The sequence below is a fragment of the Larus michahellis genome, chromosome 2 (genome assembly GCF_964199755.1).
Source record: "Larus michahellis chromosome 2, bLarMic1.1, whole genome shotgun sequence".
Lineage (NCBI taxonomy): Eukaryota > Metazoa > Chordata > Aves > Charadriiformes > Laridae > Larus > Larus michahellis.
Window position 1 is genome coordinate 50,834,188 of NC_133897.1, and position 25,069 is coordinate 50,859,256.

At 40.2% G+C, this 25,069-nt stretch overlaps 1 protein-coding gene across 1 annotated transcript in view; it reads right to left on the bottom strand.

Moving 5' to 3' along the window:
• SUSD5 (sushi domain containing 5) overlaps positions 1 to 23,446 on the bottom strand; it is a 41,975-nt gene extending 18,529 nt beyond the window's left edge. Inside the window, exons 1-3 of the mRNA XM_074573486.1 lie at positions 23,011 to 23,446; positions 14,708 to 14,885; positions 1,552 to 1,670 (exon numbers count right to left, since the gene is read on the bottom strand). Of these exons, the coding sequence (XP_074429587.1) occupies positions 1,552 to 1,670; positions 14,708 to 14,885; positions 23,011 to 23,104 (391 nt within the window). The 5' untranslated portion in view covers positions 23,105 to 23,446. The remainder of the gene's footprint in view (positions 1 to 1,551; positions 1,671 to 14,707; positions 14,886 to 23,010) is intronic.
• Positions 23,447 to 25,069: the final 1,623 nt, after the last annotated feature.

The following is a 25,069-nucleotide window of genomic DNA, read 5'->3' on the forward strand; positions in this document are numbered from 1 at the left end:
ATGTTTCTGTGTGTAAGTACTATTTGGTGAGTGTATTGGCACAATCATCCTGTTCCCTCATCAGGAAACACTCTGCCTTGTACAAAAATAAGTCGTTCACAAATTGCCTCGTCTTTGCAAATGATCCTAATTTTCCCACGTGTTTCAACTATGCAGTTTCTGAGTTCTAGACAGTACTCCTTTCCAACAGGCATTGTCAGCCTGTGTCCTTATCTTCGCCTTTACTGCCCCTTCACCACGCGCAGTAACCAAATGCAAAAGGCAAACACGGTTCCTTCCCCGAGATCCAGCATCTACGTGTAAGCTCAGGCGCAGCAGGTGGAGACAGACAGGGGGGCACAATGGAACAATAGTGCCCAGAGCCACAATGATTTCAGCGTCCCACAGCTGTCCCACCCCACCCACCGCAAGGTTTTTCTCGAGGGGGGAGTGGGGGGGTGGGGAGATGATGACAAAAGAGAGATTTGAAGAAAGACAATGAGAGAGTTTTGCCGATGTTTACAGGGAGCTGCTCCTATATGTGAGGGGCAGCATGGAAGAAAGCACAAAGGTGCTTGTGTGACAACATTGGCAACTGGGTGACGGAGCTGGCATCGCTCACAGCAGCACGGAGCCTGGAGTTGGTACCACGAGGGTTGCTTGAGAGGATGGTCAGTCAAACGCGGCGATTTTTGAATGACTGGGTGCACAGCAAATACGCGTCACCTCCGCCACATTTCACTTCAACTATATTTTCATTCCCACTCATGCCACTGACTGTCTAGCAAAATGCCACCCCCTGTGTTGTGAACTTATTGTTTCTCAGTAAATGCCATCTGTTTGCCCCTGCTTTTCTTGGAAATGAGATGCAAAACTTCACCGCGGGCATCAACAATCTGTTTCAGGGGTTCCCAAACTTCTCCACAGAATCCTGCCTATCAGTAACAATTTACTTTTTGCCTTCAGAATCCGTCTTTGCTTTTGGGTTCTGGCATTTGGATATCAAAAAGTTTAAGCATCAACTTAAATCGGAAATAATTGCGTTTTCAGAATCATCCATGGTATATCACAGTCCCTAGCAGGCTGGTCTACACTTGTAGACCAAAACAAAGCAAAACAAAAATGAAATGGGGGAAATGAAGTTATTTGCATACAGGTGTTGTATACCAATAGATATGCAACAGCGTGGTGTTTTGCGGCTGGAAGCCAGCTTTCTTAGTTACATTCAGTTACAGTGCTATATGTGGGAGATGCTTCAGGCATCTCGGTTATATTGGTGCCAGATATATTGTTTTCCATAAAGTATGTTCTGTGAACACCAAAATGGGTTCTTCCAGATCAGTAGTGCTGTTTGAACTTGCTAAACTGCATCAAAGACAAAAGATAATGCAATTAATTTCCTGCAACCAATGTCTTTGCAGCAGTTGGCTCATTTAGCGGGCGATTACTATAAAGATTTATTCTTTAACATTCCCTCTTTGCCTCTCAGCAGTAGAAAAATTGAAGGCAAAACTGTTAATGTTGCGAGACAGCGATGACTGTGCATTATTTCAATAGTACATCAGTGCTGACCTTCATCCTTTACACAAAAAGCATCATATTGGTCATTCACAAAGGGATCGGTTTCAATTTTAACATCAATGGCTTTCACGCTCTGCTGTTTGCTGCCCGTCTTTCTGCATATAATTGTCCTAAAATAAAGAAGAAGAAGAAAAAAATAATCAGAAATCTTCTGGAGTTGTACATGCAGGTGAAATTTGGAGATCTTTTATCACAGTAGTCAGGCTTTAGCCTCAGCTTAACTGTCTAAGAGTTGGCACACAAGGCATTAGTGTGGGAAGATCTATGAAAAAAAAAAAGTTTGCTGTAGATCAGTTCAAGGCATAGGAAGCAATAAAGAATGCTTATCTTATTATATTCTGTAATACTTCTAAACATCAGACCAAGTCCCAGAGTATTTAAGGCCACATTCTGTTCTCACATTCCAGCAATACAGATTCCCACCAATGGCACCTGGATAAAAATTAATAGAAAACTCAAGATTTGGTCTGAAAGATTCTAAATCATTAGCATTTTACAATAAAAGACCATTAAGTTTGCATGTTTAACTGCCCAAAAGCTAACACAGGCAAGACCAGAAAATTCATCTTGATTTCTTGGAAGAAAAACTGCTATCTTTTTTTTTTTAACAGTAATTCCACACCTTTGTGTAAATTCCGTTTCTTCTGGTTTGGTACTCAGCAGTACCTAATCCATCCTGTTGCCTTTCATAGGCTTGAACAAAGGTAATAAATCTGTATTTGGTTTTACAACTCCGCAGATGCTGAACATGAAGGAAGAGATTACTAATTATCTCTTCCCTCAGCTGTACTGGCTGCTTAAAACTAACAAATAGAAAACAGTTTGTTGTAGAAAACACTGGTTTTACTGTTACTCTGAAGGTTACAAAGGCTGGGAAAGTGAATTCAGCCCAAATTTTTGCAGCTGGATATTGATGGTGTGGGTTTTATTTTTCGTGGACAGCAGGTTTGCAGAAGTGTTGCAGGGTCAGCTATTCTAGTGAAAGCAAGACAAAAACGCTTTCCACAGAGGAATCCTTCCAGTGGAGGAAATTTGTCATTTTGTATTGTGCAACGGTTGAACTAATTGTGCCATCAGTTCTGCACTCAATTTGGGGAATAAAGTAAATGTTGACTAACTGCCCATTCACTGAACGTGGAAAAGATCCAGTGGAAACCCAGTATTTGATCATGCAGTTAAGTACTACATAATAATTGATTTACACAAGCGGGCTGAATTATGATTGCACAGACAATCTTCATTCTGGCATGCGTTAGCTTTTGAGCAGTTAAATATGCAACTTTAACGTTCTCTTAAGGTAAACAAACAAAAGCAACATGAAACAAGCCATATGGCGGTGGTCACGCATACATACCAGAATGGTTCCTACCACACTTCTGCTCTGGAAAACGACATGATGTCATCCCCTACTGAAAGCCCCTTTATGATTTCATATCAAATGTGTTTATTTTGTAAGGAAAACACCCGTTGATTTTTTTTGGTGGGTCACTTGAAGGACAATATTGTCCCCACAAATTTAAAATCAAGCTCTCTTAGAATTTAATGCATTTAAAGTTTGAGTCCTCTAAGTAATCAGGCACCTGGGCAAAAGCGACTCGATCTGCTCAGGTGAGTTCAGATGACTGGGAGGATCAGGCCATCAATTACAAAATTCTTGTGTGTATTCACATATTGTTCCCCTCGGTCTTACAAGGCCTAAGTGAATGAACCAGTTATGCCTCCCTTCAAAAAGGGACTTACCAACCTTAATCTTTCCAACAATTACTCACTCACTTGGGCACCTGGATAAGTTATGCCTTGCAACACTGAGCAGACAGACACTGACATGTCTTTAAAACTTTGTGCCTGTTGCTTGTAACTGTGTACTTAAGACTTCAGAATCTCTTAAAAAAAAAAAAAAAACAACAGAAAAACAAAAAAAACCCAAACCAAACCAGTTTTGAAGATTGTTGCCATCATAAAATTCTGGTGTCTGAAAATCAGGCTACATTCTTTTCTCTGCTCAAGCAAGGAAGAAAATTCCTGATAACTTGGAAGCCACTTTTGAAAAATCTTACCTTGAATTTTCTGATTTCTAATTCCAATTTCTAGCCAATATATTTTGCTTCTGCCCAAAGCACTGTAATGTCTTTATCATTTCTCCAGGAGGCTAAAAAGTTATCTGTGGGTGACACATCCTTGGTATATTCAGGTCATCTCCAAAAAAGAATATCTGGCTCACATGTAAGATTTTGTCCTTGAAGAGCAAGTTTTTCTTACTTTTTTTTTCAAATATTGTACAATGAATTACGAGTTTGTAGTTTATAGAATATATTGGTTAGTTAAATAGTTTTAAGAGCATTTCTTAGCTGCTATCCAATGAGTCCAAATTGACAAAGGTGTATCTTGCATATAGTTTGAACATTATACGCAAAGAAAGACTTTAAATGACATTAAGATTTTAAAAATTTATTTCTCACTAAACTTTTTTCCTACATGAAGTTTAAAAATTTCTCTTCCTGTCTATTTCTTTTTTTCCTACAACAGACCAGACCCTGGTTAATCTTTTACTTAGGACTTTCATTTGGATTTTTGTCATGTTCAAATTGATTTGATTAAAATTGCGAACGTTCTAATGTAGTTCTTCTGAGATGAAAGAAGTCGTCTTGTAAGCATACAAAAAATAGGAAAAAAAAAGAAAAATCCCTTTCATTTCTCCCATTCCTCCTTCTCTGCCAGTAATTTCCTACCATGAGCTCAATCCTGCAAGCTTTAAACATCTTCTGTAAGCTGTTATTATTGCTTCTGAAAGGAGCTTCAAGAGTGCCCAGCATTTCTCAGCAGTGGGTCTAATGATCAGACCTGCAACACCTTTGGCATGGAAATAGTCTCTCTGCAGTCAGTAGGACTCCAGGTGTGACTAAAAATATTTGATAACAGCCTCTTTTCTCTGAGCTCTTGAGGGTGGGTGTATGTTTCCCTAAATCCTAAAATGCTAGGTTCTCATCTATAATTATAGATTAAATACATAGGTACACTTTTGTCTCAGTTCTAAAAGGTAGGTTTTGGTGCTTCTCACGTTGTTACATTTTTCATTTGAGGACTGAAAAATGGCTATCAATTCAGAATTGAACATATTTTAAAATTTCTTCAGCAGCAGTAGCACTGCCATAAGAGGCAAAAAATCATACATTTTTCCTACTCTTTCCAGCACCCCGCTGAGAGGTTGTGGAAATGGGTCGCCCGGTTTGTTTCTTTACTCTTGTGAATTGTTGCACTGGGGCATGCACCATGGTTGAGAGAATGCCATAAACTTTATACTTTTTTTTAGGGATACATCCGCCTACCCAGCCATTTAGAAGAATGTAGTCATGCAGGGAACTTTAATTCTGTTTATTGCTACTTTCGTGTAATAACTGAACTTAAATAGACTTGCTCATTACTCATCTTAGCATGCATTGTAATCTGATGCTTAGAGCAATGTAACACATGATTTTTGTATCTTGTATTTAAGAAATAGATGCAATTTTATTTTTCCTTCTGTGGAGATCTCTTACGAAAGTAGACATGCTCAGAAGAAACATACTGAGTTCAGACTGCAGATCACCCATAATGATCTTCTATATTTAATACACATCTGCTTGAAACATCCATGCATCCCTGAAAATTACTCTTACACAGCCACGAACTCACAATCACACCATAAAAATCAGTCACACACACTATCACTATGGACCATATAAGTACCCTATACTATCAGTAAGCTAAAAATATAGTTGGGAAAGGAGGGGGTTTAGTGATGTTGACAACAGCCCCTACTGGGAGGGTGCCTGATGGTGTCTCCTTTGGTTCCTTGACAAGCCAAGCCAAAAACTACTAGGAATCTTCTTAGTCCACTGCTACCCAGCCTATAAGCTACCTGCTTCACAATGCCTCTTCTCCTCTCAAGTGAGAAAACAAGAGACCACGGAGACCCTGCACTGTGTTGAATGTCATGTTAATTCCTGCTGTACGATATGATTCATCCAACTAAGAACAACTAACAGTCCCTCCTCTGTACCTACCCCGAAAGAAAGACCAGAGGTTGGCCAAGCTGATCATTGTTTCCTTGTGCCCTGACTCAGATATTGCATTTATCATGTGCGCACACGAGGAGAATATTTAATAGATAGCACAATATGGTATGAACCAGAATTCCTAGAAACCTTCCACTTACTCTTGCACTGGTTAAATTTTTTCTAATCTATTATGTAACCAGTGAGTAATTGATATATTTTGCACTTCTAATTCCTCTGTTCGAAGAAGGAAATAGCAGAAAAGCTGGCACGAATAGTATTTATTTGACAATATGCCATAATATGCCATTATGTAATATATATTATTAAATACATCATAATGATATACTCCAGCTATAGTAATGATACCTAATTTTTTATATTGTATGTATGCATCCATAATAAAGATATATATAATAAACACATAAAGTTTATATATAAATTATAAATTTTGTTTATAGTAGTGTCCACTGGTATCCACTTCTGCTTTCTAAGATAATTACATAGCAATTTTGTAATACTTACTTAAGAATTTTTCAGTAAACCCAATTTAAAACATATGGAGTTAACAGCTGAGTTTATATGACATAGTGTGATCCATCAGCACAGAAACCAGTAGGTGGGATTGGGATGTTTTGTAGTCACTACTGTATCTGCCAATTGATTGTAAGTTTTGCAGTCTTAGTCAATAAATTCACTGAACTGAGTCAGAATGGTCTTATGACATTTATTCATAGTAGTATGAACTTGCATATGAATACATTCAGCTCAGAAGAACATCATCAGCAACGTGTTAGCTGAGGCACTGTGAAAGTCTGGTTCATAACATGATTCAACTATATCAGACCTTCCCCTAATTAGAAAGTTAAAAACTTCATCACTTTTCTTAGTCAAGATAAATCTTCAACATCCTGTGCTAATTTTTTTCATGGGTCAGCTTTGCCACTTGTGTTTCAGTAACTAGGTGAGAGAAAAAAAATCAGTAGTCTGGAAGCCAAACTAGAGGATTTTTATTCTTAGTCTTTCCCTTCTGTAGTTTGGGAAACTGCAAATCATAAAGCTGGCTCTGATGAGAAATAAAATATAAATGACATGTTCACGATTACCGAAGGGAAGAAAATTTCCCTGAAAAGTCATGAAGGGGAGCACAGGTGGGCTGTGGAAAGCCCATTGACTGGGAACTATAGAGGCTAATTTTGGCTGGATGTGACCCAAAGAAAGCAGCTGCTAAGTGTGACATGAAGACATTCCAACAGCAATACTGCCACTGGAAATGTCAAAAGGAGGTCTTACCAAGGCAGAACCAATATCCTTCAGATTCTTAAAAATATACATCAAAATGCAGCCTTTTGTGCTTAAAATTGTACATATGACTACTGAAATAGTAAGGCCTCTGTTCATTAAATAAATATGGCCCATTCATGCAGATTTTCATACTGTAGCCTAGTATGAAAGATTTTATATAGCCATTTTACTATAACATCGCTACGTACATATAATTTGAGCATTCTTTGTGCATGTAGAGGAGAACCAGGAGAACCGTGTTGCTTCCTGGCCTGGACTACTTGGGTGCTCAAAGACACGTCAAGTGTCACTGGAAGGTTGGTTTTACCCAATTTAATTTTATGGGCTCCAGTTTAATCCATGGCTTTCACTACAGATGTTATTGATTAGTTACCAAAGGGTTTAAAAAAAAAATACAAAAATATTTGCTGAATGCTATTAATTTACAAAGAAGCTCCATTCTCAGACAAAAGGCTTTCAAATAGGACCAAACATTACAGAGATTCTTAAGAAAGGGCAAAATATGTGAAGTTCTTTTGAATATTAGAAAATCAACCTCATTAGAAATAACTGGCAAGTTAAAATCCTGGTATTAGTCGCTCTGGTGCATTTGCTAAGAGAAAGCATATCCCCTTTCTGTCCTCATTTCGCGAGGCTAAACAAACTGATCACCTTTAATCACTTCTGATAAGAGAGGTGCTTTCTTAGACCGATCCCAGTCTGAGTTTATCCTTTCTGAGCCTGGACGCCAAGAATTACATCGCACTGGTTTAGGTGGTGTCTCACCAGTGCCTCGTTCGAGCCCTTCAGTCCTGCCCTCTCTCTCCTGGAAGAGATGTTGGATGTCTTTTAGGAGGACTGCATTTCCTTTTTTCACAATTTTTATGTGAGTTATTTTGTTCTACGACAGGCTCACTGCCGTCCTGTGCTGTGTGACTACACCCAGCTCTTTCTCCTGCTCTGCCTTCCCCAGCTGAAATACTGGATTAAGGCAGAAATTCCTATGAGACTTCATGTAATGCTGTTACATTGCACCCCACTTCTGTTACTCCGTCTCTGAAGCCAGGCTTACCTTCCTGTTCAATATTGCGATTATCCTTGGTCTTAACAATTAGTTCTAACCTTCTGGCTTTAACTAATTTCAGTGGTATACCCCTACCTTTTGTGCCAAAGTTTGCTGAAATTTTGCTAAAGCCCTCAACGTTTGTTAAAAAAAAACCCTCACAGTAAAAATAAAATTTAGAAGTGTGAGTCCCGGTTAAGGAAGTGGCTACTCTGAGGACTGTCATACTACAGTTTAGTAGATGGTGTTTTGGGGGCTTGTCGTGGAAAATACATCAAAAATGTATTTTCCTTTGTATGATGCTTTTCCTGTCTCTTTTACAAGAACCATGGCTGCCATACTTTGCCCATGCCGTTCTCCCAGTTTGTGCCAAGAAAAGATTCACATCTCCCTCAAAGCTGATGCAAAGTGGCTCACGTCCACGTTGCTCAGTGATATCATTCCTTGGAGTAAACTGGACACGTCCATACGTTAAAGTCTCTTGACTGAGCTTCATGCAGAAATCCCTATTCCTGGAACACAATTACTTTGTTTTTTCTCTGTATGAGACTTTCTGAGCTGATTGACGAGAAACAGCGAGAAGACAAAGTCATCTTCTAGCAGAGCGTGACACCAGCTGTGGGACTAGAGTTTGTGACATGAAGGCATTTCAGAATGCAAGACCTCCTCAGACAGTTTCATAAGCAATTTTAGCATTTTGAATTGGACCACATCCTGTCAGCTATGTCTGGATTTTTCTCTTGAAGGGAATTAATTGACCTACCTCATATACATGTCTGGGAGCAAACTCTTATGCATTATCATCAGGCAGCAGAGCACAGCCTTGAAATAAAACAGAGAGCTTGCCAAACTGACATATCATTAGGACTGCTTCTCCACAAATAAGCAAGAGGGCCTGTTATAGCATGTACACCTAGATAAATTTCACGGGGCCCACAAGTCCAAGGATTTACACAGAGAGATGAGAGGACTGGCAAGGGTTAGCGGCTGACCCTTATTTCATTCCTTGGATATTGCTTTTTTCTCTCCCAAGAAATGTGTTGTTATTACCCTCGTGCCAGGTGCTGGGCAAGTCCCATGCAGTAGGCAGAAAAAGAAGTAGGTAGTCTTGTGAAATGTCATTTCTGAGTCTTATTATTACATTTCCCACTGGTGTCATCTGCAGTGAGGGCCCTGTTGTGTTGGAGACTGTAGAAGCATTCAACAGGAGTCAGTGCAAAACCCGAAGAGCTAACAAAAGGAAGGAAAAATAGAGATGAAGTAATTTTCCTAGCAGCAAACATCTGGTCTGTGGTCAGCCAAGAAAAGAACCCCAGTCTTCTGACTCCCACAGCAAGGCTTATTCTAGCTGACTGTGCTTGCTCACTCCAGAGCTAGCCCCTCCAAGAGAAATCCTCCAGGGACTGGGTAGGAACCAGCCCAGGGCAATTTCATGCAAAGGAACAGGTTGACACCCTGCAGAAGCTTCATTATAGAATGGAAAGTCTATGCAGAGCTTCAAAGCCCTTATAGAAAGGATATACGGCTTCATCCTTTTGTAGACAAATAAGGAACAGAATAGGGAATAGGAGAGCTTTTCAGTCCTAGAAAAGTGATGGAAATGAGTAAATTTGCTACAAATACCTTAATACAAGCTGCTGAGGATGTTTACAATTTCTAAAACCAATAGCTGCTTTCTAGTACTCTGTGCACAATTAGCAGGGCTGATCCCAAGAAAAATTGCGTCATGTTCATTTTCCAAATTTCAAAAAACCCAGAAATGAAAATAAGACCCTACAGGGCACGTTGCCCAGTGCTGGAGGACTTGTCACAGGGTTTTCCAGTATGACAATTGAATTCAAAAGATAGCAGTGAGAGCCCTTCAAAGAGCTCTGCCACCTTTTTTTATTTATATTCTGGCAGATCGCTTGCTGGTTTTACTGACTCACTTGTCTGACATGCAAATAAGTCATGAGTGTCGTTTTAGTATAAATAGCTATTAGGGTTTATCTGACAAATGAGACCTGCCTAACGACATTTCATTTCCTGAAATGTAACAATGTGTAATGCTTCATAAGTTACACATTTCAGGACTGACTTTTAAATGGTTTACTTCTGGGCTGCTGGAAGAAGTTACCCCTCATCCTCTTACCCCTATCTATTTGCCAGTGGCTCATCTCTAAAAGTTTCCAAGCCCTCGGGCTTGCCAGAGACAGCCCTAAACTCTGAATTGGTTTGGTCAGAACAACTGAAAGTGGAAGACAAAAACATCCCCTTGTGTCTGTGAAAGAGGTTCTGTTTGAGGCTTCTCAAACCACAGCACTACCAAGTTTATCATCTCTTTGGGTCTGCTGACAGGGAAATATTTGTTTAAGCAATTTCCATCCTGCATCAGTTGAAGTTAATCATATTTGTCAAGACCTGCTGCTTGGGCTAGCCCGCTTTGCAGGGACTGCAGTGATTTAGAGAACGCAAAGTGAGCATCTCCACCAGCAGATTGGTGTCTTCTTCCACCAGCATCGCTCTCTGCAGAACAATGGCTTTTAACACCCTAACTAGTAGCTGGTTGCCCACCCTCTTCACTTCTGACTTAAAACAGACAAGAAATGAGCACCTCTACCAGCACACCTGAGGAGGCAATGGTCACTGCAGTGGGTCAGTAAGGAGTAGGTTGGAATGAGCTGGGCTACAACAACCTGGTTGGATCCAACAGAAGATGTCTCATTATAATCTCAGAATCTTTGCATATTTACATATGGATCCATATTAACATACAGGTCATCAGAAATTTGACAACCACCCAAACTGGGCCAGTTCTTCAGACTGAATTCTCCTCTTTGCCCATAGAAGAGGCATAGCCCAGAGAGCAGGCAGTACCAACATGCTCACGCTGACTCAGTGATGTGCCTCAGTCGCAACAGAAGAAACTCCCACAGGTTTCCAGGCCCTGATTTGGCTGTAAAAATAATAATAAGGACACAACAGCCAACAGTGATGGATATATTTACTAGGAGTGGGATTGCAATTATTCACTAAGACCATGAAATAGCCATCAGAAGTGAACAAATTACTGCCTTGTGCAAAACCTGGAAAACTGATCTAGAGGTGAAAATGTCCTTACACCTCTGCTAGAGCTCCTGTTCAGTTTTAAGTCTGTGTGGTAGGAGGACGACTGAAGCATGTCCAAAAATCTGCAATGCTATAATGTCTTCGCTCACATTGTTTGTTTGTGTTTACTTCTCCTGCCAATGTCTAATCCATTTTTCCTCAGGGGAAAGATTGGGAAACTCTCCAGGCATCAAATAAATAAACCAAACTGCATTCTTCCTGAAATTAGGAACTTACTTTATCACGTTCCCTTCTATTCATCTCCTTTCTGATGTATACGGTCCAAGAGGATATGGGAGAATATTAGTCTAAAGCTTTGTGATCTGCACTGGACGCCAGTCAGCTGCTAGGAGGAATCCAAGGTTTTAGATCCAACCTGTAAGGCCCTGAATGGTTTTGGACCTGGCAAACATGGGGAGGTCATTTCTCTCCCTGGGCCATGCCGTCTCATTCGAAGATGTGGAAGTCCATCAAGATGAATAACAGTGATGAGTCCTTTATTTTGGAAATAATTTTCCCTACTTCTGTAACCTTCTGGGCTTGCTGTGAAGGCTGCTTTCCCCTCTACATGTTAAATCAGTTGAGGAGAGTGTGGATTGAGTTTTTTTCTATTTACAAGGCTATCCTTTATCCTTGCTATCATGTTTCCATTTATCAAGTAAATGCCCAAAGTATTAAATAGGTACCTGTAGATAGATTTTAAAAATTAACTAATTTAGTAAGATATTTTAAGTCCTATCTTAATAGCTTTTCCATGCCTTTAATCATTCTTGAGCCCTTTTTTGAACCTGTTTTAGTACCCTTTGTGAGATGTGGTTACAATAATACGTATGGTAATCCAAAGAAGGGTGTTACACTGACCTATATATGTGTGTATATATATATGTATATATTTTTCATGCTCTCCATCCCCTTCCATAAGCACTCTAGCAATTCCTTTGTTTGTTTCTTTGTTTTCACTACAGCTGCAGTTTGACAGAGGTTTTCTTTGTGCTGCCCATAGTGATGTCCTCATACCTTTTCTGGGGTGACAGAGGTAAATCAGATCCCTGTAAAAGATTTTCAAGCAGACTGCATATTCCTCCTGCACATATTATGATTGAACTCCATTTGTCATCATTTTGCCCATTCATCTAAATCCCTCTGAAAATCATTGTATTCTACTTTAGCTTGTCCAACTTGAATAACTTTGTCTCATTTGCATACTGTGCACTTGACTGCTTATTTCCTTCTACAGGCCTGCATTAACTAAGAGTGAAACCAGTAGAGGTGAAACCAGGCATTATACTTTTCCTGGTTTTCCCCAGAGTCAGAAATATCCAGTTCATCAAACCAAGTAACACATATTCTGGTGGTTGCCCAGCCATAGGTAAAATAGTCCCAGAGAAGAAAGTATCAAATTCCAGCTCTAAAGAACTATTCTCTCTGGTGAAGCTCTCCAGTGAAGGTCAGATGTGGTGACTGCACAGCAATGGCATGCTGATGTGGCCCCACAATGTCCTTTCTGACAAATAGTTTAGAGACTTCCATATTGACAGGTCTACTGGAGGCATGGAGTACGGAATGTTGGAAGGGATGAAAAATCTTCCTTTTCTTCCCATTAGTATGATGTGTACAATCTCATATCACCACGGTGCGATGTGTACAATACTATCACTGTATCCAATTTTGATATTGAAGATATTCAGCTGTAGGTCCACAACTGGTCTATTAAGTGTTGTAGCTCCAGTGCCTGCAGTAATTAACTGGGGATCTCTCAGGACTAACCGGTGGTCTTGCTTAGGTTAAAAAAAAGGGACTGTTCCTTCTCCTACCCATCAGCACTCCTTACTTTAACAACACTGAGGCTGTATAAAAGAACCTGTGCAACAACTTTGCCATGCACTTCTTAGAGATGGATGCAGTTTTCCCGACTTTTTGGCCTGCATGACATCCCAGCAGCTGTCTTAGGAAGAAAATTTTTAGGGTTTAAGATCACTGTCTTATATACTGAGAGATTTCTGGATTATTTGTTAACAACCAAAAGTACGTACGAATAAATTTTCAAACAATTTTTTTCACCTGGAAAAAAAAGGATCACTAGAACTAGATGCTTTTGCTTGAAGTTGTTTAAATATCACCTTTCATTAACAGTAGCAACTTTCTGTCCTTTGGAAATTGTATTTTATCATTAAAAACGCACACCACCACCACCACCACCACCACCCCCCAATGCTTGCTTAAATAAGTGATAACTGTCACACAATCCATTAATATACTAAAGTTTGGGAACCTGGAAACAGTATCTTGATAAAACAAAATTTTATCACCATTGAGCATTGATAGTAGATTAGATATTACCCTCTAACTCATGAGAACTTTGTAAAGCACCTCAAGGGAATGGAAGTACGTATTACGCTAAGGCTGGGGCTGGTAAGCTTGATGAAGGAAAGATTCAAGAGAGAGAGAACTTCAGATCTACTCATGTTCTTTCTAGGCAATTCCTGTATGGTCCCAGCTTCAGCGACATGAGACTTCTATGTCAACCCTCAGCTGCTCCATGTTGTTTTTTCTAAATTGAATTTTCTGTGATTTGGTCTCTTGGTCAAATACGAAACCTGTCTACCTGTACCTGAGGCATGCTGTGAAGACTTTCATATGGGAGAAGACTGGGAAGTTGGGATGTACGTGCTTGGCCCAGTGCAGGGCCCCATAGCTAGACCTGTGTGAGACTGGAATGAGCCTGAGTTAGCTGGAGTTTGGGAAGCTCTCATCAGCCATGGCAGAGTGGCATGCTGACAGGGCTCTGCTGCTTCTGGCACACAGCTAGCACCTATGTGGACATATGCCCTCAAAATCTTAAATTTCACTGAAAGGCATCGGGACTTCTGGAATATTTATGAAGGCTGACTTTAGCCTCCTGAAACTATGATCAACAGAGGGAAGCGGTTTCCCCCACAAGGCACTTCTATGTTCCTGCTTTGAACTGGCCTCTGTGGAGGCAACGATGCTTCCTGGAGAGGCTGTGGCAGGCCACTACATCTTGCAACACTGTCTGTAATGCGAGGCAAAGCTCAGCCTACTGCCATGTCGAGTCACTTGAGCTACCTCAAATACTACAATTCAGCGCATCGAATGATGTGAAAAGCTGTGAAAGCTGTGGTGAAAGCTCACCACAGCTCCCTGGTGAGCTTTCTCAACAAACTCTCTTCCGCTTTTGCATTATCATATCTAAGTACATGTAAAGTCATACCTATTTGACCATGCCTACTGTCAATTTAGACATGCGTAAATACCTGAGACAGATATATGGTTTCCACAAGAAGCTCAGTTTGCTGAGCTTCTTATGGAATAGAGACTAATAGAGTCAGTGGGAGCTCTGATACTCCAGCACTGTGTCCTACAAGCTTCTGTAGGGCTCAGCACCCCGCTATAGGCCAGGTGGAAAGGAACCACAATGACATAATTCAGAAGGAAAGAAGAAGAGGAAATCGCTTCAGATCCATGAAATATGTCACCTGAGAATGATAAATATTTGTGTCCCTGCAACATTAGCTGTACAAAATTCTCTCTGTGGAGGGAGCGGTATATTTAGCTGTATGTGGCCAGTGTTTTCCAGTAATATTTTTAGTCAAGGAGGAAAACTCACATGACGGCTGTCATTCATACTTCTCAAGAAGGTTTATGCTATTGTCCTTACCCAGTGGAGCCACCAGCGAGCCATCCCATGGTGCAGCCGGTGAAAGAACAGTCCAGAACAGCCCTTTTCAGTTCTTCTGCAGTTGCTAAGCGAGCACTCAGGTCAACACAAGCTTTCTCAGCTTCAGCTAAATCCAGACCCTGAGAGTTGTTCTTGGACTCAAGTGCAAACACTTTCCCTGCAGCACCAAGAAAGGACATGTCACTCATCATGGCATTGTACTCAATACATATTAAATGAAAAATATTGCAAATTATCACCAAATGATGTCTTTGTGCTTTTACTAAGTTCATTTTAATGAGCAACCTGCTTCTGGGAGTGAGTAATTTTGTCAACATTGTAAATACCTTTGTCTTAGCTTTTCTTTTCATTTTGTTCATCAATAGAGAAGCAAGTATGGCTAAGCCCCTATTCATTCCCAGCCCGTACGAGAAGCTTGTCTTGCCTCTATAGGTCTGTGCTTAAGATCTGGAGAGAGAAAGCACGACACACTCCCATATGCACATATACAGTCAGAGTCAGAACTTCTCCTGGAGGCTACAACGCTGCAATTCATTACTAAGCATCTTACAGTTACATTTGTAAGAACTACATCTATAAAGTAAGAACAAATCTAAAAGCCAGTATTGCAGCTCGCTCTTCCACATCAGAAATAGATTTATACGTATTCCCTAAAATCAAAAGAATGTAATTCTATGGCAATTTGTGCTAAATGCTGCTGCAAAGCCACTTTGTTTTCATATCTTTCTGGAAAGAGAGACGGATTTTTTTTTTAATGGAAGGCTTTTTTGAATGAGCATGAGAACATATTTAGCATAGCAATTTCTTGCGTTATTTTTATTTTCAGTTCAGTTTATTTTACTTCAATTTATCTAACACAGAGAAAGCTGTAAGGGTGAAAGTTAGAGGTTTTGGCAACTGGGAACAGGGCAGTTGGGGTTTTGGCAATAAAGCTTGAGAAGTTACTGGGTTATGGAATAAACACATTAGCTGGATGTCTCCAGAAAAAGAAATAATGAGACAGTTCACAGTGCTGACGTGAAATTGCCATAAGCATCTTCTTTCTGAAGATAATGTCCCTCAGAATACCTTCTACATTTTAAATGTACAGATTTAGTTTGCTTGCAGGTGCAGGAAGACAACTTTTAAGCACTGTTCATTCAGTAAATGCCTGGAAACACTTATTACGTGTCATTTCAAAAATAGATTCGTGGTAGTGGTTATATAAGTGCATAGATTCCAGCACATACCAAGTGTTCACACTCATAGGATATATCGACCAATATCAGGACTCCTTCAGACCGATTCAGACTGATTCCATACCAAGTGCCAACTCCATCACATATTATTTCAGCGAATCGATAAATCTGAATCTAATCCTAAGTACAGGGAACAGATACAGCTTTCTGTTCTCACCTGTGCACAGTTTAACCCTCTGCAAGAATCACAGTCCTTACAGCAAAAAATGCCAAGTTTCTTTCAAGTAAATATGTCATTTGTGTTTACATTCGCTAACAAGCACAGATGGGTCCCGATGAAGGTTCCTACTTTGGTGGGAATTCTACATGCGCACAAGTAAGAAGTCTTCCTGACTGGGGCAGATAGCGAATTAAATAAGCAGAACAAGTAGCGATGAGAAGGAACAAGAATTCAGAGTACCCAGAGTGATTTTCTCACACAGTTTACAGTAGTTGATCAAGGAATGCAACCTAGAAGTACAGCTCAGCGCTAAACTAGTGCCACTAGACTACATTGTCTCTTGCTCCTCAACTGTAATCCGTACCATGAATTGTAATTAGAACAGGGGATTTTACACAGAGCAGTGAAAAAAGCAAGCCCCTACAGTTCTGAGTACCAAAACCTCAGGATTCTTTGCAAAATGTCCCAAATACTGCACATGACTCTAACACAGGATGTTGTTTCTAAAGCCATGAATAAACACAGCAAAAGTAAGAGTGGGGTAGGGAGACAGGTAATAAAAGCAGAAGGATGACAGTTTTAGATGATTCATGAGTTGCAGGACAACTTTCATAGTAAAGGTAATAGGGATTAAATGTGATGCTTTACTGAGGCTTTGTCCCAACTTCAAACTTGTCCATGTTCTACATTTCACAATTTGGCTGTCAGGATTAAGATGCATCATCAAAGACATATAGGGCAAGTTTGTGTAGCATCTGACTTAAATTATAAATGTTAGTTTGACATGGCAGTAAGCCCTATTTTCCAGTCATTTGTATTTTAGTTAGAAGACTTAAAGAAAGGAAAACCTTTAAGGACTGAGTTCTACCTACATATAATTAGAAGAAATTATCTTCATCATTTAGACTTTTTAGCAGTAATTGACAATTACATTTTTAGGGGAGTTTCACTAGCCAAGACAGAGGCTGAGACAGCTTTCCTTACTTAACTACTGTTACGTGTTTGCTAGTACTTAAGATAAATTAACTTTTTACTCAAAACTATGAAGATGCTGGTTGAAAACAGAGTCTTGTCCTTCGAAAAGGTGTCTGGGGTGTCCAGATTGTGTAGACAAATAGGTTTTAGGGTAAGCTAGAAAGGACATGCTGGTTGAGAAAATTACAGTGAACCGCTTTATAAGAAATTTTGGTTAGCCAGAAGTGGATAAAGGCTGACCCACTTACCAGACCAACCTGGGAATCTTCTCCAAAGCTTTAGAAGCTCTGCAGCTATCTGCCCAGTTTTTAAGACGTGCCCTCCGTTTTCCCTAATTTCTTACTTAGAAAATATAATAGCAAGTACGGTTCACTTATCTGACACTTGACCAGTGGAACAGATGGATCCTGAGTATCCTGAGCTGTGTCACATTACTGAGGGGCATTTACAGGGAAAAAGTATAGGAGACATGCTAGTATGATAACAGAAAAATACAAAAGCTCATCATCAAAACAGGAAATCCCCTTAAATAAATAAAACTACAACACCAAAATTGGATTCTGCACCTTACGGTGGTATGGGTACCATGCCTGTGACATTCACGTATTGAATTTTTCTCACTTTAAATCACAATAGTGATTTAATTTTCAGGATTGGGGTGGAAGGGTCCTGGTTAAGTATTTGTAAAAATTTTATCACTGCTCATTGTAATGTAAAGTTTAAAAAGAAAAAGGGTTATTTCCCATACTCGATGACATCACAGTCAGCTTTGGTACTGAGATTATGAAAAATTCAAATGGTATCCCCTCTCTCTCTAACACATTATGACAGTGTGGAGTAGTTGAAATCAGTTTTCTCTCTGAGACAGTATCGAGACATCTATTGTCATTCTGTTTTAAATGTGCAGTTTTAAATATGGGACTGTGCTCTATTTCCATAAGGCACAGGATGGAAGGATCGTGTCTTTGTGTTTATTTGTGTAAAGAATATAGTATGCCTTTACTTGTGGTACCTTTGAACAGACACCATGTTTGAGCTCCTCCTCAACCCTCTCACTTCATTTCTGCCCCATAACGTTTGCTTCCCATAATGCCAGGATGAGACAGGCGGTGTGGAAATTTGTTCCCAAAACTCTATGTACTTTTCTGAAGCCTTTTCAAACAAAGACAGTCCCTTTGGTTTCAAGATCAAGCTGGAAATCCATGGAAAGTAGCCTTTGCCAGGAGGCATAACACACATCTTGAATTTATCAGGTTCATAATGAAAATGTCGCAGTAAGTTTCTTCAGGTTCTCCTTTGAAACCAGTGAAGAAGTTTCAATTTCATTGGTAAAACATAAATGATAAGACATAATTCTTCCTACTGTTAATTAACAGCTGGACTCATACCTCTCAAGAAAAATTCGCACTTGAAACCAGAAAGATTTTCTTTAATATCTACCATCATCTGATCACTATTATTAGAGAATGTTGATTACATTTTGATATATTGATAAAAGAATATTTTTTATTATTGTTTGGCACTAAAACTTTGTCAACTAGCAATAGCTGAATATAGTTTTCTCTTAAGAGTTCCCCAATACAGTCTGATTGAAAACATACTCACAGAAGCATTGATCTCAAGGCTTCTAGGATTCGTTTTTATCACCTTGTTTAATTCCTGCATAACTAGACTGTAGATTTCCCCCAATAATTCCACCATGGAGTCCAAAAATTCATGGTTGAACTAGAGTATGTCCTTTCAAAAGGCATCCGGTCATGATTCAACGACGCCAAGTAATGGAGAATTTACGGCACGCTTTATAGTAAACTGTTCCAATGGTTCATTACTCTCGCTCCACCTTACTTCCAGTTTCAAATTTTGCTAAACTCAGTTTCTAACAACTGGACCTTATTATGCTTTCGAGACTGAAAAGACATCTACAATCAGACATATGGAAGCACAAAAAAGGGACTCTTCAAAAATAAAACCAGTCCAAAACCTGTTTCTTCATACTTTTAGGAATCTCGGTGGAATTAGCAGAATTTTCTTGATTACCAAGAAGGCAGAGTTTGGCTAATTTATTCTAATACAGTAACAGATACAACACAAAGTTCTTCTGAGGTGTAGAGGCGCGGTTCAAAGCCCACTGAAATGAGTGCAAAGTTCTCCATGTCTTTAGCAGGTTTTGCATCATGCTTGAAGAAGAAGCATTTCACTGCATAGCCAAATATTCTTTGAAATAAAAATGTCTCTCTCAAATAATATAAACTGAAAGCACTTTAAAAGACATGCCCAGCATGCTGATCTCATGACATGATACTTACTAGTTCAAAGGATAAAGCCTAATCAGTTACAACTTCATAAAAGTGGTGAAAGATGTGCAAATTTGGAGTCTGATTTATTTTTACTTAAATGTCAAAAACTTCAAATTGAGGTAAAAGAGAGTGGGGGAAGGGAAGGTCACTTCTGTGCTTCAAGAGCAATTGAATTTCCATTTCTATGGCTGTGTGTAACAAGGGCTGTGATTGTAATAGTAAGGGTGGAGGATTTAGTAAAACTGTACAATTACAGACAGAGATTTGAGTAATTACCAGTTCTGCTTAGTGTTCATGAATGTAGAGTTTATTTCTGTGCGAAACTAAAGTGAATGGTGTCTTATTTAATTCAAATTGCTTAAAATATTGCACCATCAGAAAAAGAGCAAAACTGGGAGGTCAGCTCCTCAGCTAAATTCAGTTTGAGCTTAAATTTTAATTTTACTACAGGCTTTAGGATCAAATAGTTCGAATTGTTTATGTATTTATTTCTGCAACATACAAACATATGTGCTGTTTTGCAAGTGGGTGCCTGAAATGCTTAGACACCTGCTACTCAGAAGCAGCATCCTTTTTTCCTTTTTTTTTTTTTACAAAAAGGGTGCAAAGCAAGCCAAAAGACAGAGTATAGAAGGTTTTATTCTTCCCTATATATCAGACATATCTGGTTCTAGGTCAGAAGCGTGCAGCTCATGTCCTTACCTAATTGTGCCTAGCTTTCTGGATTCAGCATCCTTCCATTTACAACCTCTGCAGTCACTATGGATGGTCACTACCAGGCGACTGGCTTGACCATTAGGTCTTCCACGTAACCCAAATTTAGTCAACAGACCAACTTCGCTCTGGAACAATTAGTAAAGTTTTGCAATTGTCGCTTTTTCCCGGCTCAGGAGTGTCTTAGTAAGGTAGACTAATTGCCATCATTCTCTGCTGACGTGTTTTGTCTCAGAGCAAGTCCTCTGCAGAAAACCATGGTTCATACACATTGATATTTTAGCTGCCGTGAACAGACAAAAGAGGGAGTCAAAAAAAAAAACAACAGAGGCGATTCCTGTGTGGCACACATGAAGCCGCATCCTTGTTCTCCTACCGCAGCACAAATGCAAAGAAATTCCCCAAAGCCAGCATTTGCATTGGTATAATCGAGACCCGTCACGATAACCTATATTATTCTCCAGTAACTGCACCAAGAGTAGTGGCACGCCGCGGTAAGTCAGAGCAGGACTAAGCCCTTGAGGAGCCTTCTGTCTGTCCGACCACGACCTCAACGGCTATGAACAAGTACATTTCAATTGTAAAAAAAAAAAAAAAAAAACCTGCAAAGCGAAACAAAGCTATCTTTTATTTCAGCATTTACCTTGGTCTTTCTGTAGTCGATCTGCACTACAGCAATACACGCCATGGTAAATACTAGTCAAAGGAGATCAATCAAGCTTGGAGGCTTTACACCTTCACCAGACCTCGATGGTCTCCAGTTTTATTGCCTGCTCTCTGTCATTATTTGTGCGCAAGATAATAAAGTGAAAGTCTTCCTTAGGGAAATATATTGTAACCAGTTTCGGAGGTTTGCCTGTAACGGGCCAGTCTGAATTTCACAGGGTTTTTACAAGGTGAATTCAAAATCCCTTCAGCGGTTTGCAAAACAGTCGGTTACTTTTAGTTAAAAATAACAAATACACACATACATACGCGTCACCCAGAACGGTCCTTTGGCACTTAAGTGACATTTGCATGTATTAGAGAGTAGCACAATTGTATTTTCCCCTACAACTTACACAAATGAGGAGGTGGTTTCCTGTCTGGATAAGGCCAGAATCTGTTATAAAAGAAAGTACTAATCCTCTTTCGTCCTTTCAGATCTTCTTAAATACATAAGCCTACACGTAGTGGTAAATTTTAAAGTTCACACAAAGTGGTTTTTTTCTGTATCCTCATATAACAAGCCAGATGGTTTTTAGGACAGTATTGCAGTTGTTTGCTTGAATATTAACATCAGGAGAACACACTGAAGAGCATGTTAATAGAGGATGTGCACATTTTTCACAATTATGCTCTACAATGTAACATACTTCAGATATTCTGTCCTTTAGTTCTTATAATTGCTTTACCATGCGTGAAGTAAATTTGACAAACTGTTGAATGACAAAATCTGTCACGAACTCTGCCTTAAAACAATCTCCAACATTTTTTTCCCTTTCTCTTTAAGGGGATGTCTGTTTAGGAACCGAGAAGATTCCATTAATTTATAGAAATAATACAAATTGTGAGGTGATCTTGAAAAGATAAGGGAATTCTTCAGATGAAGGATTCTTAGCACAGGAAATTAATTATTCCTGTCCTGTTCCCTTTTCTTAAGTTCTGTGGAGAACCCTCTTTCATGGGTATGCATTTTTTTTCCTCATTTCAGAGGCATTTTGCTAGGGAAGGAGTATTTCCTAAAATCAGAATCACAGTTTTGCCTACTGCAACACAGTGCAGTTGCCCAACACATTTCTTTTCCTTTATTCTTAACGAAAAGTAATTTTCTTTAAATTTACGAGAGAGAGTTCTGTTGTATAAATGGTATTTTACACAAAGTAGTAGAAACATACAGGCAAGATTAATTTTCTCCCTTTCCTTTGCCATACTTTGTCATCAGCTGAAATAAATTTAGGTTGAAGAGCAAAAAATACCCTGGGAACAAAAAGAAGAGGTTTTTATTGCCCTATAATGTTTAAGATCTGTTCCCTGGAATAATGCAGCAAACATCGATGGTAAAGGATTAGTGTACTGAAAAAAAATAATCCTGAGATCAGGCATAAATCTATCGCAGCTGTGAAAGTGAAAAAATGTGGCCATTCAGCATCGCTCTCCCAGGAAAAGACACAGTGGTTTCAAAAATAAATCATGTTTTTTGCTAAGGCGAGTTGGTCATCATTAACACAGGCTTAGTCATTAAAAGGGCAATAGGCTACTGGAAACTTTCAGGGGATGCAGCTACTCAGGATTATCATCAGCGAGTAAAAAGTCCCGTTTCGGAGTAACCGGTTGCTTCAGCCCAATTCATGTCCTGATCACATCCCTCGGCAGTGAAGCGCAGACAAAGCCCACGTGCAGAAAGGTGAGCGGTCATCTTCTGCGTGTGTGGTACCGAACAGAAAAGGTCGTAAAAGCCTTTGACTTCTTGTCTTCCCTTCCTCAAGTACCTGCCCGTATATATTGATGCTGGGGGGCATCTGAAGTGGCAGAAGGGGAAGTTTTTCGGAGAAAAGATACTTTAAATTATGAGAGCCCTCCTAAAATATAGCTGAGTCTTCTTATTCGTGTTCTGGCTTTGTTTTATTATTCTTATTTCCTCTGGAAAAGTTCACTATCCTGTCATTTTGTTGTAATAAAATAATCTTAGCCTTCTGGGATCTTATTTCCTTTCTCTGCTTAACCCCAGGATATTTGCAGAGCCTCAAAAACCTCTGAATCAGACGTTTCCTAACCCAAACTGGGGCGTGTAGTTAAGTTTCTTATTAAAAAAAAAAAAAAAAGGATTTTTTTTTTTTTTTTTTGCAATAACACATTTCAACATACAGCTCTCGTTCCAGCCATAGCAACCCAGCCCAAACTGAATGGGGGACTCACCATCAGCCTGAACAGAGATGATCTGAAGGATGAAGAAGACAGATCCCACACCCTGGAGAAAGGTGAGAGAGAATTTCTGGGAGCCTGAAGCCATTGCCCTGCTTGCAAAGCCCTCAGCCGCAGGAGGTTGGCTGCCGAGGCTTTTTCTCTCTCTCCTCCTCTGCACTTTCGCAGCAGGGTCTGCGGTGATGATTTCAAGGAGCACTTTCCCTCGGCAGGATCCTGCGTCTTGGGTTTGCACTGAAGGCGGGAGGGGTGGAAAAAGAAAGAGGGAGGGAGAGAGGAATCCTTGGCTTGGCTAGTGTGAAGGGGAGGGGAAGGTGGGGGGGGAGATGTCCAGCCAGCTGGGGTTGGGGAGAGGCTTTATCCAGCCCAGTCTGCAGGGCAGTGCACGCAGAGAGCTGGTGTGAAAAGTCACATTACCCTGCCGGTAAATACCTAATGGATCATGGTGGAAGAAATGTAAAAGCCAGGAGGGCGAGAAAAAGCAGGGGGCGGGGTGGGGGGGGGAAGGACAAGCGACGAGCAGAAGAAATCCCTGGCTGAAAGGAGACGGGCAGCCTAGATAGCTGGTGCTGGTCCGTGGTGAGTTTGTGGGCTCAGCTGTGCATCTCCGAAGGGATGGGTTCGGACGTGGGGTGTGTTTTCTCTCTGCAAGATCAAATCAGCCAGCGGTACGCTGCTAAGGGTTGCAGGTCAGGGGCTGCTGCAGCAAGAGTGACGGTCTTCACGTAAGGGCTGAGGAAAGGTGACAAATGGCACGGGACCTGGCGGATTGAGATGGGTTAATCCTACTAGTTCAGATCCTGGGTTTGGAACGGGCATGAGGAACTGAAGGTTGAAGCAGCAGTCCTTCAGCTGGTCCCCGACAGCGCTGCTGGTCCAGATGAATGGTGCTAGTCAGGTGTGAACACTCTGAAGGCAGCTGATGAAGGGAGTTTCCAGCTCCCACTAGTACTTACAGCACTGACATCTGTCCCTTATTCTCAGTCGTCCTATATTTGTCCCAACACAACTCAAAAGAAACCCCCACAATAAGAGGAAACATACTGGTAGTGATGCCAGGATTTATTTCGCTAAATATATAAACGGAATAGTTTTGTGTTGCTGTTGGAACTGAGAAGGGCTCAGAAATGTTGTTTTCATATTCCCATCCTATTTTGCTTTTATTTCAGCTTCTTAAAATTTTTTCCCTTAGAAATTCGAAGCTGGGCAAAAAACACTCGGTCTGCTAGGAACCCCGAGCCACCAGGAACAGAAGGAAGGACCTGACCCTCCTCGCTGCCAGAGGCCCCAGTGTCCTACATGGCAAGGGGCTGGCAGGCAGTTGCAGGCATCTTCTGATAATGATGAACCTGCCCAATGTTGGTTTTGGTCTGAGTGAAGTAATTCTAGTTCAGGAACTTCTATATATGATATTCAAGGATGTAAGTAACACAAAAATACTGGAAGCTTTAAAAATACCTATGTTTGATGAATTTGGGCAGATAATGCTCCAACCCTATTGACTTTTAAAGAATTGTAGCCTTCTTCCCCTTCTTTATGGCCACGCATTGCATGGGAATGTACATGCTGAAAGCTTTCAGACAGGTAGCTTTAAATTTTCTGATAATCCAGAGAACAGGGATGGCAGCAGGTTTCTTTGCCTTGCCTCGAAAGCCTAACTTGGAAGGAACACCTCCAGAATTAGAAGGATGGGCAGTTTCTTGCTCGCTCCATCCTTAATACGGGATGGTTGACGTAATGTAACTACATAACGGCATTTCATTTCAACAGAAACTGTATGCTCTGTACAACAGAAAGTAACACACAACATGACAGAAAAGGAGACAGAAAATCGTAGCGTTCTTTGAATTTATTTGTGTTTCTTCTACTGGTGACATCGCTAATAGCATAAAATGTAGTTTTAACCCTCTGATATGCCAATAGTTCCACCCCCTATTTTGAAAATCAGTGGACACAAAAAGATGAGAGAAGATGTTGAATCTACACACTTTTGGTGAGATAGCAAAGAGATTCCATGAAACTGAATAAGTAATTGCAGCAAGACACACAGACA